Raw genomic sequence first — 18,107 nt, 5'->3', positions numbered from 1 at the left:
TGCGAGCTGAGGCGCAGGTTCGCGCCGGCCAGCAAGCCGAAGCTGCGGTGGTGAGCGTGAAAACCATCTGCGACGATAAGCTCGCATGGGACCGCCGGAGCCCCGCAGCGCCGGAGCCGTGACAGAAGCCATGTTGCGTGCTTACATTTTAAACGTACTGAGTTACACCCAAATTCATATAACAATAAATAAGCGACGTATGTTTGGGAACCCCAGTATATTAATTGGTATTTGGGAAAGGGTATAATTTAGGCGATCACCAAAAATATTTTTAAGACTCTAAGCTGAGGCACCAAATAAAATAAACAACTCCAAAAAAAATAAATTGACTTTATTAAAAGGGCACTAAAGTATATAATATTATGATCCAAAAAAAATAAAATAACATCAGAAAAATCGCAAATCTCGCACAAATATTATTTTTGGTTCCCAAAATGGATTAATGGTCACCAAATTCTATCCAACTAAAAGATTAATATTACTACCAAAATCAAAGTTAGTGACGAAAACGAATCGCTGCAAAACCGACTCCACGTAGTCTTGTCTGCCCTACCCCTAGAGTGCAATTCAAATCCGCGTAGGCGCAGAGGGGCGAGGCGGCCTGCGAGCTGAGGCGCAGGTAGTTTTTAAGGCTCGCCGCCGCGGCTGAGGCTGGCCGGCAGAGCCGGCTAGCAAGCCGAAGCTGCGGTGGTGAGCGTGAAAACCATCTGCGACGATAAGCTCGCATGGGACCGCCGGAGCCCCGCAGTGCCGGAGCCGTGACAGAAGCCATGCTTGCTGCATGTTTCGTGCTTACATTTTACTACTGAGTTACACACAAATTCATATAACAATAAATAAGCGACGTACGTTTGGGAACCCCAGTATATTAATTGGTATTTGGGAAATATTCTAGCGATCGTTAGCTTTTTTAGTCTAACAAAAATGACCAAATTAGGAGTCATGGTATTCCATAATTGGTAACATCTAAGTAGTGACGATATATAATATTTGGTCTAAAGTGTATTTTAAAGGCGTCCATATATTTTTTTAGTAGTCAATAATACGAAAAAATGGTTTTACCTAATAATATTTTTGGAAACGTTATTTGGTGACCATTTATCCATTTTGGTAACCGTTTAGAATTTTTTTGGTAGTAAAATAGGTACTTTTTTGGGTGGTGTTTAAACACAAGCCTTTGGGAAATATTCTAGCGATCGTTAGCTTTTTTAGTCTAACAAAAATGACCAAATTAGAAGTCATGGTATTACATAATTGGTAACATCTAAGTAGTGACAATATATAATATTTGGTCTAAAGTGTATTTTAAAGGCGTCCATATATTTTTTTAGTAGTCAATAATACGAAAAAACGGTTTTATTTAATAATATTTTAGGAAACGTTATTTGGTGACCATTTATCCATTTTGGTAACCGTTCAGATTTTTTTTGGTAGTAAAATAGGTACTTTTTTGGGTGGTAGTTAAACATAAGCCGTTCCTTTTTACTTTGCATGTACATTGGGCGGGTAATAGAATCTCGCTTATCACAGTTTAGTGATGGGGAGTAAACTATTTGAATACGGAATGAGAGTTCCAATTTTGAAAATTTGAATAAGGAAAACTTATCTTGGAAGGGTAAAATAAATTGTTATTTTACTTTTTTATTATAATAAAAACTTAATAAAGTGAAATAACGAACACCTCTGATGTAGTATAAGAAATGGTTTTTCGTGAGAATTGATGTTGTGACGCCCGTAATGTAAAATTATTGATTAAAAATCTGATTTAGGCGATTATCACACTGCCCCGCATGATGCAGCGTAGTGCGTGGATGCGTTTTTTTTCCGTTGTATGGAAATATCTCCGTTTGTATGGAAAACACGCATAGTCCAACACACTGAAAATGCATCCACGCGCGTTCATGCGGATCACGCACATACATGCGGAGAAACACGCACCCCCGCGCGTAGGTGCGGGGCGAGACGCAAGGTATGGCACACTGAATCCCGCAATGCCGCGCGTGATTTTGAATGGGCGTGACGTGTATATTTGAAAATGGAACTCGCTGTGCGTGAATTTACAAAACGCACCTACGCGCGTGATTGCGTGAAAAACCCGCACGATGATGCAGATCTGCACTCCCGCAGGAACGCGCGTAGGTGCGTCGACACGCAAGATGCAGCGTGATGCGGGGCAGTGTGAAGATCACCTTAGGGCGTTCAATGTCCACAATCTGTTTTGTAAAACTTTTAATTAAAAATCTCAGCAACAGTTGGTGATACAATTCATTGATTTTATTATTTAGTAGAAGCAGACACTTAAGCTTATCAGGATAGACAATTGAAAGCAAATATTCGTGGCCAATCCTATTGCATTGTCATTATGAAAGATAAAGAAGTAAGGTAAGAAATAAGATCATACAACCGCGTCGGAATGAGGTACTATTTATTACACTTGTTTTACCAGGCCAACCTTACATACTTACTTCTTCAAAATATATTTCTATATCATCGTGGTACAATTCAGGTACTAAAAGAAAACGTGACATCTTGAAGAAATATCTCGAACTAAATATTGCGAAGCTTCAGGCGCTACGGGCGACGTAGCCTGAAATTCAAGGAACTTTCCGCTGAAACTTACACTTTCCCCGGAGGCTCGATAGATGGCGTTAGTCGATAAAAAACTCTGTCTGTACATATATATACGGAACCTGACTTGTTGTTTTATTTTCAAGACATACAACTTTTAAATACCTTATTGATTTCTGACACATACGCGAATATGAGACATTTAAATAAAACTACTTTTACGGAGTTTATCGCCGTTACCATGCATGCTGTAAAGGATCCGAAACGTCGGGATTAAAATAATATTAATATTGTTTAACTTTGAACCTTATGTCTTCAGGAATAGACGTTAAAATAATACAAACACTTCAAAATAGCAAGACTTTTAATATGATGTCAAAATGCGACTAAACTATTTTTGGTAACGAAACCATAGCGTGCATTTAAACGCGGCAGCGCCATCTCGAGACAACATTTACCGGGAATCCTGAACAAATATAACCGCGATAAAATCCGTAAAAGCAGTTTTATTGAAATTATTAAATACCTTTTTAAGTATATAATCTGAATTGAAAATGATGCATACAATTATTTTGCTAATATTCATATATTTGCACAGTTTAAGATGAAATAACATTACCAATTATTATATTCTATTGGTGCCTGTTTTAGTTTCGAAAACCGTATCTAAATACTTACAAGTTAATTAGGTACCCTTTCTATTTTTGGTAGAGCTTTGTATTTTAAAAATAAAATAAATAAAATCTTACTAAAATAAACCCTTTGAGAGTTGACCTTTTAAAGATAAGTAGGCAGTTACCAACCTACTTTTTCCAGTTAATTTTATGTCAATAAGCTTTTAACTTAATACCAATGACAATTAATGTCCTGACCTTTCTGTTGGAACCACGAATTGTGAAATAGTAAAACGTGATTTATTTTAGAATTTTCCGCCATATTAAAAAAAAAACACAATATTACGTCAAGTGGATCTTTAGAACCTTTGAAGAAGGGTTCATTAAACGAGATCTCATATCCGTTTTCAGTCCTTGAAAGCTTCATTAAACAATTTTTTTGTTTATTTACCTAATATAAACTCTGAAGAATCACTTCAACGCCATCAAAAAGATTAATCAAGCCGATAGAATTTTCAGCAGCTTTATTAGAAGCTGCTGAAAATATATATACCTATTGAGTTTAATAAAATCCAAATCTTCAGAACAATAACATTGTTTTTTTTTTCTATTATGATTTACATAGAAATATTTCTAGAACATCATCATCATCCTCCGAGCCTTTTTCCCAAACTATGTTGGGGTCGGCTTCCAGTCTAACCGGATTCAGCTGAGTACCAGGGCTTTACAAGAAGCGACTGCCTATCTGACCTCCTCAACCCAGTTACCCGGGCAACCCGATACCCCTTGGTTAGACTGGTGTCAGACTTACTGGCTTCTGACTACCCGTAACGACTGCCAAGGATGTTCAATGACAGCCGGGACCTACAGTTTAACGTGCCATCCGAAACACAGACACAAACAAATATTTCTAGAACATGAACAATTATTTATCAAAGTTGTAGTTGTTCATTGTTATTTTTTTATCATGTTAACATAGAAATATTCCTAGAAGGTAAACTATTTTTCTTCATTAAAGTTATTCTTATTGTTATTATCTACTCAAAAATGTTTAAAAATAACCAATCTTTTAGAGATAAACGGTCTCTCACCTTACTCCATTAGGTTTCCGCCGCTGGCTGTTTGCATCCCCATCAAAGTGTCGTTTTCCAAACAATACTTATAGCGCACACACTCAAAACTTTCAGTCGGCCGACTGTCGGCCGGTTGGTAGGTTTAGTTGGTTGACAATCGGCCCGTTGGTAGGTTTAGTTGGCTGACAATCGGCCCGTTGGTAGGATTTTTTGTTTTTTTGAAAATCAGTCAAAGTTTTTAGTCGGCCTGATACCGAACAAATACCTGATTGTTGTTACTTGAGTACTTTTACTCATCTTCATGCTGATTTATGAGTCCAAATCAAATATCGGCCGAGTAAAATTTTGTAGTGTGCGAGCGCTCTTATGCTTATAAATACGTCGATAAAACGGTCTCCGTGTAGCGCTTATTTTATTTGCGAGGTAATAGAGAACCTTTGAAATCTTGGCTTTTTATATGCATCGGTAATATTATATTTATTTCATGTGTCTCCTTTATAAATTCATGGTGGTTAATTTGGATCTGATACCTGCATAAAGTTTCCCTAATTAGGTATATATTTGTATTTACATTTAAGATTAACTATATTTTAACACTACCTTTTGCAGATTTCTTCCACATTCCGTGGTAACTCCTGCGTGAACAAGGATAAAACGTATCCTTCCTACATAGATAAATGGTCTATGAATATAAATATAACACTGAAAAAAAAATTCAAGTCTGATCCTAGGACTAGCGCGTTCAAGTTAACAAACTTGAAACCTTAAATACCATAAACGATGTACACACGAGACAAAATTGATTTTCTATTGTTTTATGATTTAGGTATATAACTGATTAGCGGCATGCAAGCAGTGTAGATAATATTTCCAGTTAGACGGTTCACTCTTGTGGATGGTTATATTTGATGTCGATACTAGAATTCTTAAATCCATCTGAAAAAAGACAAAACTTTATTGTTTTAAGTCGTTCTCTTATTAACAAAGTTCCAGCGATTTGAACTTTCCAGACAACTAGTCTCTTATAAAGTCATGTTTCAGTCTAGACGGGTATATCAAATACTACAATATTGTGTTCTTAAACTTATCAAATAAACTATGTAAATATTAAGTTTCTACGATACAACAATGTTTCAGTATGATGATGAAGGAATAATTTTTAGAAGAACCTGTTTTTGGCGGCGCTTTACTTATTCTAAGTCTCTGTTGAATTTCTATAGATTTAAATTGTGGTGTCTGGGTGTGACAACATATATTTATAAATATGTAGCTATACATATGTAGTTTATCAGTTGTGTTAGCACCCATAATACAAGTTAATACCTAATCACTTACCATGGGGCTAACCGACCGCATGTGAAAAGGTGCCCCGACATAATTAAAAAAAAATATTACACTTTCTACCCTGTAGTGGGACGGTAAAAAGGCTGATGATGAACCGATTTCACACAAATTCACAACACAAAAACAGCTCACCAGGGACATTATTCTCGATATCTATATAGATATACTATCTTTGTAACTATGTACCAGCATACAGGCACAAAACAATAATTGCCCCCAACACGTCCTACGACCATAGACTGCAAAACAATTAGACCGGGAGCGTGGGACGAAACGTATCCCATTAAAGTTTACAAGCCCGTATCAGATTGTCCCGGGTCCCGTGCCAATTGTACCGGGATTCGGACATCTGATAACGTCTCTTGACAAGTAAGGCGATATCTTTATTCTTGTTCTTAGTGTCCCGGTTTTATTAAAGCATTTGTTGGAAGTCTATTTTAATTTCCGTCACAGGTTTAGATGTAAAGAAAGGTTCAGACTGGGCTGTGATGGATCGCAATTAATTGGGTTAGTGGAAAATGTAACGTATGTTTAATTTCATAAAATTCATTTTAGCATAGCTTTTGACGATAACGACGACGGCTCCGATGCGATCCAGCAAAGTTCTTTGAGGTTCGGAATGGATTTAAATTATGTTGATAAGTAAATATCTGTTGATTTACATTTATAACTTTAGGTACATCTATCTATTGAAAGCAAACACAGGATAGCTCGGTCGGTTTCATCTAAATCCTACTTACCTATGTATTTTAGAAGGGTCGCAAATGCTGTAAAAGAATAATACCGACAACAAGTCAATTACATTTGTAATGATAACTGATAACGACATAAATGAATAAAGACTAGTTAATTTGGCAGAAACCTATTAAATTATGAATGTTGTAGGTACTTACTAGGTACTACGTTTTCAACACAGCAAAATGAAATATGAAATTTTCATTTCATAGCTTCTTGTTTTGCATAAACTAAACATAACTCGTGTACCCTTAAATTAATAACTTACAGCAAAATTGTAAAACAAATCGATTCACGTTTTTGTTGCGTTTTAATATTTGCAAGTGCTTATAAAATACGAAAATATCTCTCTACTACAAAGTATAGTGTTGTACAACTATGCAACTATCGATAATTATCATTGTTGCCTTTATGCTCCATTATCTACATTCTCATTTTGATTTGCCTATCTTGAACCTTTGTCAACAGATGCAACTATACTATAGTTCGGCCATTCAGAGAATGCGTTCCTGACACGTCGCGATTGAACTGACGACGTAACTTTGCAATGGCGTTGCAGTTACGATAAAAATATTTTTGCTGGTTGTTTACCGTTTTAACAATTGAGGAGCATTAAAACAACATTATTATATCAATAATCAATGAATGTAGTTACGTCGTCAGTTCAATCGCGACGTGTCAGGAACGCATTCTCTGAATGGCCGAACTATAATTAAGTCGTCTCCAAGAAATTTATTTTAACTAGAAGACCATCTATTGAACGCATGCTTCTATATTTCTCCCATTGTTTGTGTTTGTCCTACAACAGAATACTAAGAAATATGCGTCGATACAAACGATAGTATTGAACTACTTCTGACAGTTTCATACGAACTAAGTTTATAGCTAAAGGCCAGTCAAAGAACGTTTTCACGATACTATTGTCATCAAACTTTCGACACCTACTAAAGCACTATATTTTATCGTCTCTTCAATATCGACAGACTCTTGATAAAGTTTCCCAACACTATTTTCCCGTTTATTTACATTTCAATAACACAAACAACTATGGTAAACAGCAGTTGTTCGGCTAACGTAAAATAAATTAATAACGAGCCCCGGGTCCGCGGATGTGTTTCGATAAACAACGGCCTCGGTAGGATAATTGATCAATATTGGACAACGTAGATAGGTCGAACTATATTTCTATTAGGGTGAAGGCACACCTGTCAGAATCGACCGAATGAATTTTAGAATTCTTTATTTGAATCGGTCGAATCATCGGAATATGGACTTACGCAGAAATTACAGATGACGTCATCAAATTCGAGCGGCTGACAGTCATTTGTTTCTGGCAGATTTCTTTCTTGTGTTTGACTAGGATAAGTGTGCGAGGCCTACCTACAATTCGATTCCTTCCCCGTAGGCCGTCCGTTACAAACCATCAATCGCAAATAACTTGCATCTTTGTCATGTACTAAAAAACTATAATTACCATCTGTTGCAACTAATAATGAAGGGTAAATTAGGGGGAAAAGAAATCGTAGCTACGAAACAACCGAGGGTGTACAAGTAATAGCCAGCATTGAAGACCTATTTCTCGTGGCACAAGGTAGAAGAAAATACACTGAGCTTAGAAGCCGCGGTCAATACTGACAGGTGTGCCTTCACCATTACACTTCAGATACAGTTTTGTGTTGATTACCAGTTGACTGTTGTCATTGCTGAGTGAGACGGGTCGTTTAATTGTTTTGGACATCACTAGTCGTTCCAAAGAGCGACAGCTGTATGCCGAATGATGACATGTAACATCCTTATGGTAATGGCATTGTGACTTTTGACTCTTGTTTTGACTAGCATAATAATTTAACTCGGTAACATAACATAACTAAGTTGTACAAGATATTTTGTAGCTGAATAATTTGCAAAAATGAATTACCTATTATTAGCCGAAGAACCGATAACCGTTGGGGTAAACGAGTTCTAGAGTGGAGACCACGCCTCGGCAAACGTAGTGTAGGACGTCCTCAGGCACGGTGGAGTGATGACTTGCGCAAGACGGCTGGCAGGAGCTGGATGCGAGCAGCCGAAAATCGATCTCAGTGGCGTGCACTTGGAGAGGCCTATGTCCAGCAGTGGACTGCTATAGGCTGATGATGATGATGATGATGAATTACCTATGTGATTATATTAGAGAAAGTGTTAAAAAGAGTGGCGAAAATATTAGGTATCTCAGTCAGTCAGCTAGGTTGTTAAAGTTATTTTACACCTCTTAATTTAATTGTACAATTCGATTTTTTAATAGAAGAATACCAATAACCAATATCTACACATACCAATGATTTATATACTCGCATATCCTGACCGCACAGTTAACGTAATCCCAGATTTCACAATAATCCCCTTTCTGTTGAATTTCACGAATGGAACCGCTTCTAGGAAGCACTATTAACTGTCATGCATCGGTTGTTTCATAATATCTCTGGAACATTGTAATAGCATATACTTCTATGTATATATATGTAAGTACGTACTTGCATATTGTAGGTATATACCCTTGCCTTTGAAGTTGTTCAAGACAGTCTATTGACAATAAATGATATCCGGTGCACGGAAATTGTAAATAATATCATGTTAGTAAAACGGGTTTTCCAGATATCTATATTTATTATTATACCTACCTAGTACTTTGTCTTTACTTGGCGTTCTATTTAATCGTCGTTATTGAAACTGACGAAAATGGGTTTAAAAACAGAGCTTTGCAACACTACTTATATAAAAACTAAACTGACCAGAGAGTTCGGGTTATCTATTGATTTTATTTATCCGATACAAAAAAGACTAAACCATGTACATGCCAGTCACTCAGCAAAGATTCGCCATTTTTTTAACAGTTTTTTTTTTGTGTCAAAAATGTATTTTTTGTGAAAACGGATCGTATCACATTTTGCCTTTAACATTTTCATGTACAAAATTCAAAATGGTGTCCAATTTATAAACGAGACGTTGACCGTAGCTTTATTTTGTCATCAAAGTGATTTTTGTGATGCTTTGATGTTGATATTTTAGAAAATAAATTCGGAATATTTTTTAAAGCTTGGTTTGGTGAAAAAAACAACGAAAGCTGGAGGAAATCCTTTTATTTTCAACTTCACGTTATCTGTGGTAATGTTTAAGTACACAGTTTATAAAGTAAGTAGTCGTTACTACGCGAGAAAAATTAAAATGATTAAAATAAAGGAAATCCTACACTTTACTTCTAAGGGAAAATTAAGCCAAAAGCTATAACTTTTTGGTGACCGAAAAAAAAAACTATAAGTACAGCACAATTTTTATTATGACTATATGGTTTTTATTCAAATAAATTTCATTACATTTTCATTATTTCCACGAAATAGGTTATAATATTTTCCCGTCCATCCGTTACATTAATTTTAAACACGAACTGTTGCAATTGCAATTATTTTATGTGGAAAAATAATTTGTTAAAAACAATATTTTATTCAGCATTGTTTGTATTGAAACAAAAACTTTTACCTTGTTATTTTTCACTAATGAGGAAACCTAGGTATCTCTATGCTAAACACGACTTTCTGTTTGAAACAGTTTCTAAGATAAGGTAACTTTTCAGAATTATAAAATAATAGGGCTAAGTATATAATTCGGTACCTATGTAACGGTAGGCGACGTAGGAACACAAATCTAAAGTTGTCGACGCTTTATTTATTAAACATATCTGGTTCTAAATTCCTTCGTCTCATGCAACTACAGTTAAGCCATCCACAGAAAACTTCATCAACTCGTTTTAATATTGTGAAAATATTACATTTTACTATCTGCAGTTATTCATATTTTTTCTTTTCCCACAGCAAATGGCGACAGACGACAGCATGAGCGACGACGTGTTTGAAGACGACACCCTACGTGCGCCGGCGCACACCGCACAACGAAGCACCCCGTCCCCCACGGGCTACAGGGATTACCGTCCCCCCGTCACCACCCCTGCGAGGATGCAGGATGATGACGATGTTATTATACATAAGGTGAGTTGGGATCAGGGAGAAAGTAAAGATGAGGAAAGGAGTAGATCAGGCGCCATCTTCTAGCGACCGACGAACACCCGCATTGTGGCGACAATATTTTCTTTGGAGATTTTTATTTTTGTTTCTCCATGGTTCTAACAGCATTTTAATATAGGAACCAGCTACCTTAGCGCAGTTTCTCATGGGAGAGCCATAATATGATTTGTTTAATTTAACTCGTTCCGAATTCAATTTCTGGGTTCGAAATTTAAATTCAAATCTGGCAACTTATTTGGTGGGCATAATAATGCCGTATTATAAACACCCTTTTTAAATAAAAGTTGTATTTATTGGTGCTTCATTTTATTGATAATTAGCTAATTTCTCACCAGCCAGCATCCCGATGAACTTCTTTCTTTACCCGGACAAAATGTAGCCTGTCACTCGGTGATAGTCTGGCGTCCCAACAGTGATAAATATTTTTTAAATCGGTTCACTAATTTCAGGTACAAACAAACAAACAGAAAAATGTTTCCTCTTCATTTTATTAGTAACGATATATTTCCCGTCAATAACGTTCCGCCAATCATGATTCTAATAGATGCACGGTTGAACGACCCAGCGGTCATCCGCGTCATCTCAGTGAGATCATTCTGTTTATCCAGTTCGTCTACCTGGTAGCCTGTTTATACATTATATACTTTGATGTGTAAATAAATGGTAGACTTACGTTTATGTAGCATTTGTGCGAAGATGATTGATAAAATATAACATTTCTTGAGAGTCCGGTAAAAGGAAAAAAAAAATTGTTGTGACCCTTCTTAACCCGTGCCGTATGATTATTATGATTTGTGTGTTAAACAATGGTTATAAAAGCCAGTCAAACTTTCAAAGCAATATATTAAATATTTTTTTCATATTGCACCAATCGAAGCTGTTTTCAGTTGTCTATCAAGTTAAAAAAGAAAGCTAAAATTAATTTATTAAGGAAATATTTATCATCCTCCAGCCCTTATCCCAATTTTGTTACGGGTTAGGGGTCGACGCTGCATGTTTTCTTCACCCATACTTTTCTTTCTGCGGTCATCTCACAAGTAACATTGAATTTTACACAATCCATCCAACTTTTATTCTTTTGTTTCTTATTTTCTTTATTAAGTAATTATTAAGGTCATGCAGCATAATAACCCTATACAGACTATGAAACATAATGTCGGATCTACACATGGAGAACAAAATGACAAGTGGAGGTGCCATATTAGAAAATCGCCTAAGAAGTGCGCCAACATGTGGGTGTGCGGGGAACGAAGAACATTACTGTTCTAGCCTTTATACTTTGGACCCGTCTGTTTTTTGTAATACTGAAAATCGTTGTCAGATGTCTCAAAGGACCCGAGCGAACCGTTACTTAACTCGTATCTGATCGTTTTGGTCATGCCCACTGTACGAATTTGACCTAGAAGAAGGCGCTTGACCTGCCTGCATTATGGCACCTCTCAACTTTCCTTCCTCCATGGATCTACACATGGTGCTTTGTTTCACGAGCTCCACTAGACCGCAGCGCGTCTGCTAATCTTGTTGGCACAGCATACAAATTAATTGAAATACACTTAGCTGTGTGTATTGAGTTATTGCTCCATTGTTTTGTGTTTATTCCTTTCTATTTGTTGGTTTTCTTTTGTTTGATTAGCAGAAATTGAAAGCTAATGCATTTTCATTAATAAGTATGGATGAGTTGCACTATTTCATTATAACGATAACCACCCGTGAAATTGCCGCCCATTGGTCAAACCGGGGATTTGACAACTAATTGCATCATACTATAACGATAACCAAACCATAACCAGCCGTATACTTGTCGCTCATTGGTCAAATCGGTGATTTGACAACTTCAAATGTTTCGGTTATCGTTATAGTTAAATAGTGGAACTCACCTTTAGTAATAATCGAAGACTTATTTTAAATGAAAGAGCTGGTAAGTTCCTATAATGGTCCAAATGAGAAGATTTATATGAACAAATATGATTTTTCTTTTCAAATACGTGGGAGGTAAAAATAACAGGATACTCTTGAATTCTTGATTATTATTCAAATTAGATTTGAAGTTTTAACCGTGGGCTGTGGCCGCCAGCAATTTACTGACACCAAAGTTTCAGACATTTGCAATTTACAAGTCAATTTAAAGTAACTGATTGCGTTCCGATAACTTCGTTTGTTTTTCTATGTGAAATATGTTTGATGTTTGTTCAGGAATATCATTTGTTTCGAATGTTATGATCGATGTACTTACGTGTCTCGAGTATAATAGGTAAAGGGAGCAAATATTGATCTGAATCGGCTTCGAGATAATCAAAATACAAGGCGCAGGGCGTCTAATGACTAACTTCAGAGGGGTAAAGCTATTTGGCAAGAATTGTAGTTAATCCAGAAAGCAAGTAAAGTTAGTTATTTATATTTCCATAGTACGTGACAGTTGACAACAAAAGGCATTTTTTCTGTTCACCTAACGTTATTTCGAAGTAATCTCAGCGTTATTAATTCCCACAAAGCTATCTACTGAAAGTACGTTGTATTCTTGTTCACTTATTCTCCGTAAGGTTATGTTTTTTTGCTCTTCCAAGAATCTTTATCTGTGTGTCAGAGATTTTGCGTTTTTTGTCTTGTTTTTGATTATGATGTTGTATTGTAAAGAATAGTTGGCTTTCATAATTTCTTTTTTTGATTAAACATGTTTATGTCATTCAATTACAACTGTTTTTGCCTCTGCATGTCAAGGTTTACGTACTACATTTTTTTCATTATTTCAATTGTTTTTGCCATCTTCAGAATAAAAAGTAAATCGTGTAGCTTTATAATTAAGTCTACCTGTTTTCAAAACTACATTACAGACCGTGTATTAATAAGCTTTGTCCAAACCTTTCACAATCCGGGTAGTGCAGATACCCCCAATATTGAGTTACTCCAGCGGACGGATAACCGGCAAAGAGCTTGGATAACCGGGTTTATCCTTTGAAAGGACAACACTGTAGAAGGTAATAGTGTTATGGGTATTCAATTGGTTCTACCACTTACTATTTAAGGGTTTATTAATAACTTCCTGGTTCAACCTCGTTTTTTAGACCAGTAGGTAAATCAGGAATTTAATCGGGACGTATTTGGGTTAATTAAATAGGTACTTAGGTACTAGTTGTTGGGAACTTGGTACAGACGCCGAGTTCGGAAAGTAGAGACGCTAGCAAGAAGTAAGATACCTACCTATTTCAATCCGTAGAATGTTTCGAATCTATATTGAACTTCTGTACCTTCCGCACTAGAATAAAAAGTAGCTTATATATTATTCTTATGTGCTTATGTATAAGCTTTTTCAGGTACTGTAAAGTTGCATGATAAATTATGTAATTATTACGTAAAAGAGTAACGAACATCCATTTATCCTTCTTTAAATAATAGGTATTAAATATTACAGGAATGTAATGTAATACTTGTACCTACTTATAAAAACAGGCACATATTTACGTAAGCCAATGTTATCCTTTCTCTCTCTATACCTTAAAAGATTCTTTAGTCTCACCGAACAAAACTTACTTCAAAACTCAGGCAATGAACATGAATTATTATAATCCTTATCTTCAAAGGTCTGTAATTAGTTTTATTGGAAAACTCCCATTTACCGCACATTATATCTATTTGTTAATAACCCTCTTTCTGACGCAATCGGAAAAAGAAGTTTGGGGCTATTTTAATCATTATATAAAAGAAAGTCATGTCACTTACACTACTTCCAGCTCAAGAATGGCTGATCGGTTTAAGCTAAAAATTAGCTCAGGCCCAGGAGAAGGAAATAGGATAGTTTTATCGCGGGTTTATGAGTTATCTCGGGAAGCGATCCCGGAACATGGGTGAGACCGCAGGCGGTAACTGGTTTATCAATAAAAAGTCACCTTATAAAGCAAAAACGAGACTATATAAAAATACTTTTAAAAATCTGAAGTATTTTAATTTGCGCCAAGAAACACTTCTTTGTAACTTCGCTTTTTAACAAGAGTTTGGTTAATTAAAATGTTGCGATTAATTAAACTTTTTTTACAAACAAAGGAATAAATCAGGGCGATGGAAATTGAAACTTTTTGCCTGGAAACCAGTTTCTATTCAAATGTTTCAACAAAACAACTGAACAAACAAATAAAAAAAATGAAAATCCACAATTTACTTGTAAAAGGAAAAAACAACATATTCTGGGAATTGATTCCCATGAAAAAAATTGTAAACCATTTTCTCGCGTATTTAATACGCGAGAAAATGGTTTACAATTTCCAAGTCAAGTATCTAAAAAGGATTTTATTCTTTCACGTTTTTTTTATATTTCATACATTTCATTCATTTTACTTAAGTTATTTTTGGAAAAAGTAAAGTAAATGATGACTGGGAAATAAAGCCTTTGATTTTATGTAGAAGTTATTTTTAGTTAACTGACTTTTTGGTATTTATTGGGAAAACCTTCAAGACTTGTTCCATATTAATCATATTGTCTATTGTGAAATAGCCGTATTCTTTAAATGATTGCAATGTTATGGCTCTTTGGTCTAACTCTGTTTTCCTGTTTCATAACTTGCCAAAACCTGTTAAAGGCCTTTGCCAGTCAACCAATTACCAGAACTGAGTTCCTACAATTTATCCCTCGAATCTCTATTCACAGACGATCCTCCTCGGTGACAGCGGAGTGGGTAAAACCTCTTTACTAGTGCAGTTTGAGACTGGAAAATTTCAAGCTGGCAATTTCTCTGCGACAGTTGGCATCGGATTTACGGTGAGTGAACGCATCGGTTACGCTAAATTTGCCACAACACGAACGCGCCGATATCATGTTGCGGTTGGTATCGTTCGAAATTTGAATTAAAACGAACGCGTGCAGCCATTTTGTGGCTTGCCTTAATCGATTCAAATCGCTTGGTGATTGATTTGGTCTCTGATAGAAAAAATGTACTTTACCTAATTTAGTTTTGACCCTATTAAAGAAAATATGCCACACTTCTTGATTTGGACATTAAGTGGTCTGTGTTTGTGGCTTTATTATAAAACTAGCTTCCACCAGCGGCTTCGCCCGCGTGGTATGCTGATAAAAAGTAGCCTATGTGTTAATCCAGGGTATCACCTATCTACATACCGAATTTCAATAAAATCGGTCCAGCTGTTTTTGCGTGAATGAATAACAAACATACATCCATACATTCTCACAAACTTTCACATTTATAATATAAGTAAGATTAAACAAAATTTATTCAGCTAAATGATGTAATAACATCGTAATTTATTTAAATAGATTAGTAAAGTAGAGTAGTTTTCATCTGAAAGACACATTACAATAATAACACAAAATAACACTTATAACATGTCAGGGATTTTAGATCTTAACATAAACTTATGGCCCTTTCCCTAACAGTATTATTTCAGAATAAATTATACCCGTTTCACAAATAACTCTGATGGTCATTATAATCAGATATCCTTCTCATTAGACCCTGGAACATTTTAATGGATATCAAAATAGGCATCCCTTGTGAATACTTACGTACGCAATAGATACATATGTTACAATAAAGACTCGCTCATTATATCTTTCTAGTCGTTTTCCAGAGTCGTGGTGGCCTAGTGGGTAGAGTCGTGGTGGCCTAGTAGGTAAAGAACCAACCTTTCGAGTCTGAGGGTGTGGGTTCGATTCCAGGGTCAGGCAAGTACCAATGCAACTTTTCTAAGTTTGTATGTACTTTCTAAGTATACTTAGACACCAATGGCTGATAAAAAAGGTGAAGGAAAACATCTTGAGGAAACCTGGACTATAAAGTCTGAAATCACCAACCAGCATTGAGCAAGCGTGGTGATTAATGCTCAATCCTTCTCCATGTGAGAGGAGGCCTGTGCCCAGCAGTGGGACGATAAAAAAAAAAGGCTGTAACAGTAACAGTAACAGTCGTTTTCCCGCGGTTTCACTCGCGTCTTGTGAGAACTACAGCCCGTACCGGGATAAAATATAGTCTATGTTACACGGGAAGAGTGTTGTTTTCCAGCATTGAATGAAAGGACAATGGGCGATTCCGGTCCAAATGTCCACCACCAACGAGACCTATATGGCTAGATAGCCCGTTAAATATAGAACATATTTTGTTATGAAAGTAAAAAAAATATAATGCCAGAAAAAAGTTATAGCAAAATAAAATAAAACATTTTATAGATTTTTTCAATTTAATTTTTTCAATTACTTTTCGTGATGTTCGATTTTCGTACTTTCTGTAACTTCTGACAAAATAGAATTGTTCATTATTAGAGAGAAGACACCACCAGTTACTTCGAACTATCTTAGATCCAGGCACCGTTGAGTATATTCAAGCCCTTCTGGCACCTCAATTGGTTCGTGATTCGTACATCCATCGGGCAAATAAATATGGGTTTATATGCAAATGTGTCTTACTCATCTTAGTTTTAGATAAAGTGCGGAAATGAAAGTGGAATAAAATAAAAAATAATAATGACAACATACAAAAACTACCGAAAATTAAGAATACATTTTTGGCTATAACTTTTTTTTGGCATTGTTTTTTTTTTTTACTTTCTTAGTAAAAGTTACTCTAAATTAAGTGGACTATTTAATTATATAGGTCTCGTTCGTGGTGGACATTTGGACCAAACTTCATACATTCTTGCCCAATCTCCTTTAGATTTAAAATCAGTCCACTGAATTTAGAGTTTATTCATTACAATCAAGGAAAAGTTGATGTTTTTCCCTTGAGTATCAAGCTGATTATGCACTCTAGAACTATTTGTTATATACTAGCCAATGTCCACAGTCTTGCTAGTTTTCTGTGGGGTGCTACTCGCACAGGCGATCAAACAGTTGCCTATAGGCCTTCTCAATAACCTCTCTGACACTGACATTTTTTTAAATAAAGAATCAATAGTAAAGAAACAAACTCAGCCATATAATATCAGTGTAGCTAGATAACAAAGTCTAACTCAATATCGAAAGTAAAATCAGTAGACTGGCAATAAAACGCCGTCTATCAAAGACATCATTCACCTATAAACTATCGAGTAATATAAGGGTGGAAACCTCCCTTGTGTATTCAATGTGAGCGACCGACCGTGTCTTACATACCCCCCGTTGACTGGACATTGTGACTACAACCTTGGCATGTACTGTCGGTATCAAAATATACAGACTTTTTGAATTATTTATGATATAAGCTATATAGTTATGACATAAAGACCCAAAGATATTGTGGTGATAACTAAGAATTTGTTTATGCCGTGGATTCATCATTCAAATTTCGTCTTCACAAATTCCTACTGATATTATAAATTCGAAAGTAACTCGGTCTGTATGTATGTCTGTCTGTCTGTTACGCTTTCACGTCTAAACCACTGAACTGTTTTTAATAAAATTTGGTACAGTGATAGAGTTGACCTTGAGAAAGAACATAGGATATACATAGAACATAGTTTTTATCCCAGACTATTGAAGAATTCTCTTGGAAACGCGATATAACAAAACTCTACGCGGGCTAAGCCGCGGGCGGAAGCTAGTATTGAATGTTTTAATTATATTATCAAACACACAACGTTAGTAGTACCTAAGTAGTTCAGTTAAGCACTGTCAAACAATAAGCACTGCAGTAAGTATGAGATAAATCTCATGCTTGTAATAGTTTTAGAGCTAAATAATATTATTCAGTAACCCATGCAAAGGGACACAACGCTACTTACTTTAATATTTCTGC

At 35.8% G+C, this 18,107-nt stretch overlaps 1 protein-coding gene across 4 annotated transcripts in view; it reads left to right on the top strand.

The window, feature by feature from the left end:
- Window positions 1-18,107, top strand: part of LOC124631396 (ras-related protein Rab-37) — an 84,833-nt gene that overhangs the window by 12,501 nt on the left and 54,225 nt on the right. For all 4 annotated transcript variants that reach the window (XM_047165771.1, XM_047165769.1, XM_047165770.1 and 1 more), the window contains exons 2-3: window positions 10,183-10,356; window positions 15,032-15,142. In XM_047165771.1, the coding sequence (XP_047021727.1) occupies window positions 10,183-10,356; window positions 15,032-15,142 (285 nt within the window). The remainder of the gene's footprint in view (window positions 1-10,182; window positions 10,357-15,031; window positions 15,143-18,107) is intronic.

Source organism: Helicoverpa zea, chromosome 6 (assembly GCF_022581195.2).
Source record: "Helicoverpa zea isolate HzStark_Cry1AcR chromosome 6, ilHelZeax1.1, whole genome shotgun sequence".
NCBI classification, from domain to species: domain Eukaryota; kingdom Metazoa; phylum Arthropoda; class Insecta; order Lepidoptera; family Noctuidae; genus Helicoverpa; species Helicoverpa zea.
The sequence above is the reverse complement of the archived record's forward strand: the minus strand, read 5'-3'. Positions and strand labels throughout refer to the sequence as shown.